The 3,316-nt window shown below is 47.1% G+C and overlaps 1 protein-coding gene across 2 annotated transcripts in view; it reads left to right on the forward strand.

Annotated features, from left to right (window-relative positions):
* The first annotated feature begins 87 nt into the window (after nt 1–87).
* LOC109919960 (protein catecholamines up) overlaps nt 88–3,316 on the forward strand; it is a 13,470-nt gene continuing 10,241 nt past the window's right edge. For both annotated transcript variants that reach the window (XM_048616759.1, XM_048616760.1), the window contains exon 1: nt 88–508. In XM_048616759.1, coding sequence (XP_048472716.1) covers nt 134–508 — 375 coding nt within the window. In that variant the 5' untranslated portion in view covers nt 88–133. The remainder of the gene's footprint in view (nt 509–3,316) is intronic.

Genomic DNA, 3,316 nt, shown 5'->3' on the forward strand with positions numbered 1-3,316 from the left:
CTGCACCAGTCAGTTTTGTAATGTGCACTGACATCCATAGCTGACTGTCGTCTCTCTCTCTCTCTCTGTTTTTCTATTTTGCAGTGCATTGTCCAGCCTTTGCATAGGGAGGACAGAAAAAATAACTGAGAAAATGGCTGCCTCGCGGGATCTGCTGCGACCCAGGGGCCTTCCCTTCCTGCTCGCTCATCTCTTCTGCTGTGGACTGGTCCTTCAGGTGGTGGCGAGCAATGGAGCTTCCCAGAGTGATATGTACCACGGGCACTCGCACGACCACCACGGGCACTCACACGACCACCACGGGCACTCGCACGACCACCACCACCACCATCACGGGCACTCGCATGACCACGTGGATGACCTCACTGGCTACTCCTATCCACAAGATCATCCCGTACACTCCCAACAGCAGGAGCATGACGGGAGGAGTCGCTGGACGCGTGCTGCAGCGTCGAAGGTGTCAGAACACAGGACGGAGGTGTCTAACCCATTTCAACTGTGGTCGCAGGTTGGTGCCTTTCTCCAGTCCAGTCCCGCCCATCAAACTCCCTTTTGTCTGACTCAGTTCCGTTGCAGTCTGGTGTTGTCTTCTAGGTCGATCCATCAGCTCAATTCATTGGCACAGGAGTCCCACAATCCTGTTCTGACATGCAATGAGTTCGCGGCTGTTCTATGACCCAACCTTGTATCTGTTAATATCCTTGGATGGGAAAATGCATCAATCCCACATTTAAAAATGACCCAGAAACAACTGCCATTTGCAAAAGAGAGGGAGTTCAGAAATTCTGGCTGGTTTTGCTCTCATAAGTTTTGTCTAATCTCTTGCTGGATACTCTAACTTGAGTTGGACTGTGCCACCCTGTCTTAGGCTTGTCAGCCATCAGTCTTATTTTCTCTCCATCCGCTTCCCCCGCATCAGTTTTAGAGTTTTAACAGCATGTAAAGAGGCCATTCGAGTCCATGTTGATCAGTAAATGTCCATCTAATCTAATCCCATCTAATCTAATTCCATCTATTCTAATCGCAGTCCTCTTCGTGTCTTGAAACCTTCGATCAAGTCACTGCTTGTAATCTTCTGAATTCCCAGCATGCAGCCCTACTTTGTGTAATCTCTGATCATCCACGGGAGCCCAAGTAGTATCATCTGGTACTTAATGCTGGTCTCATTCCAACACCAGTATATTTTCTCTGAAGGTGTGCCCAGAACTGTCCCTGTGTTCCAAGTGTGGTCTTGCTCGTGCTCAGTGCAGCTGTGACGTGACCTTTAACCAAACCTTCCAAGGGTTTGTCATTTGCACAAACTGCGTTACTCCCACTCCAATGTTTCTGCCCTAGGCCTGCTGCAGTGTTGCAGTGAAGTCCTTTACAAGCTGAAGGAACAGCACCTCATTTTCCATTTAGGCACTTTACAGCCTTTGGGACTCGACACTGATTTCATCAATTTCAGAGCATGAACCATGTCCTTCATTCTGATTCACCACCACGACCTCCCTGTATCTTGTTTGTGTTTTGTTGGTTTTGCTCTCAGCGGAGTTTGCAGAATTTCTTTAATTCAAGCATATCATTAGCACCTAATTTCCATCTCTATCGTTCCTTTGTCATTAACACTCCCTTTGTCTTTGGTTCTGGGCACACTCACCATCTGTTCCACTTGCTGCTCCTCCCCTATTTGTCCCCCATTTAAAAAAAAACATTATTTTCCAATCTCCTTCTGTTTCAAAGTCGTCATATTGGACTTGAAATGTTAACTCTTTCTCTCTCCACAAATGCTGTCAGACCTATTGAGTTGTACTGGCATTTTCTGTTTGTCTTTACGATTTCTACCCCCTTGTGTTCTCAATGCAAAGAACAGTATTCCATCCGTCTATCTTATTATTTCTGTATCTGTTCGTGATATTTTTAATGACCTGTACACCAGATTCCTTAAGTCTCTTTCATTCTATATTATGTTCTACCTTTTTCAACATTTGCCAAGTTCAGTTCTGTTGCATTTAAATCCAGTGAAAGTAAGAGATTTATTTGGCTTTTGTACATGGCTCCTGAGTTTGGTGAGCTCTAGTGCAAAATATTATGTAGGTGTTGAACATCATAGAGCAACTGATGTATATGAAGGCAATGGGACAACAGTCAGGAATCATCAAGATCTGGAACAAAAACAGAAGTTGCTGGAAAAGCTCAGCAGATCTGGCAGCATCTGTGGAGAAAAAATCGGAGTTAACGTTTCTGATCCGGTGATCCGAAATGTTAACTCTGATTTTTTTTTTCTCCATGGATGCTGCCAGATCTGCTCAGCTTTTCCAGCAACTTCTGTTTTTGTTCCTGATTTACAGCATCTGCAGTTTTTTTTTTTGTTTTTTTTCATCAAGATCAGCACAGCCTTGGAATCATCATAGAATCCCTACAATGTGGAAACAGGCCATTTGGCCCAACAAGTCCACACCGCCCCTCCGAAGAGCATCCCACCTAGACCCATTCCCCTACCCCTACATTTCCCATGTCTAACCCACCTAACCTAAACAGCCCTGGGCACTATGGGTAATTTTAGCCTGGCCAATCCACCTACCCTGCACATATTTGGACTTCGGGAGGAAACCGGAGCACCTGGAGGAAACCCACGCAGTTATGGAGAAAATGTGCAAACTCCACACAGACAGTCGCCCGAGGCTGGAATCGAACCCATGTCCCTGGCGCTGTGAGGTAGCAGTGCTAACCACTGAGCCACTGTGGAATGTGTCAATCATTGCTGGCCCTGGTCACGTGTTGCCCACTGGAGCCATCAAGGCAGTTGTTCTGAGTAGAATTATTCTTTGCAATTATATCATCAAGGTTGCAAGGGTGGAAGTCAGCATTGAGTCAAGTTATGAAGATTTATTGGTGAGCGACAGAGAGGGAAGCTAAGGTTTTTTCAAAGTGGGGGAATATTTTCTTCTTAGTCTCATTCTCTTGTTGAAAACTGCAGACCTTAGCAGGTGGTCTGTGACCCCACAAAGCCCCGTGACCTCTGAGCTGACGCCCTGTGACCGCAAAGCCTCGTGACCTCACAGAAGGTCGTCTATGATCTCACAAAGCCTTGTGACCTCATAGCAGACGGCCTGTGGCCTCACAGCCACGTGGCCTCTCAGCAGACTGTCTGTGACCTCACAAAGCCCCGTGACCGCATAGCAAACAGTCTGTGACCTCATAGTGCCCTATGACCTCGGATCAGGTGGTCTGTGCCCCCCACAAAGCCTCGTGGCTTCACAGGATGCGACCTGTGACCTTACGGCCTCGTGACCTCACAGCAGACGGCCCATGACCTCTCAGCCCAGTGACCTCA

Source organism: Rhincodon typus, chromosome 35 (assembly GCF_021869965.1).
Source record: "Rhincodon typus isolate 14 chromosome 35, sRhiTyp1.1, whole genome shotgun sequence".
Taxonomy (NCBI): Eukaryota; Metazoa; Chordata; class Chondrichthyes; order Orectolobiformes; family Rhincodontidae; genus Rhincodon; species Rhincodon typus.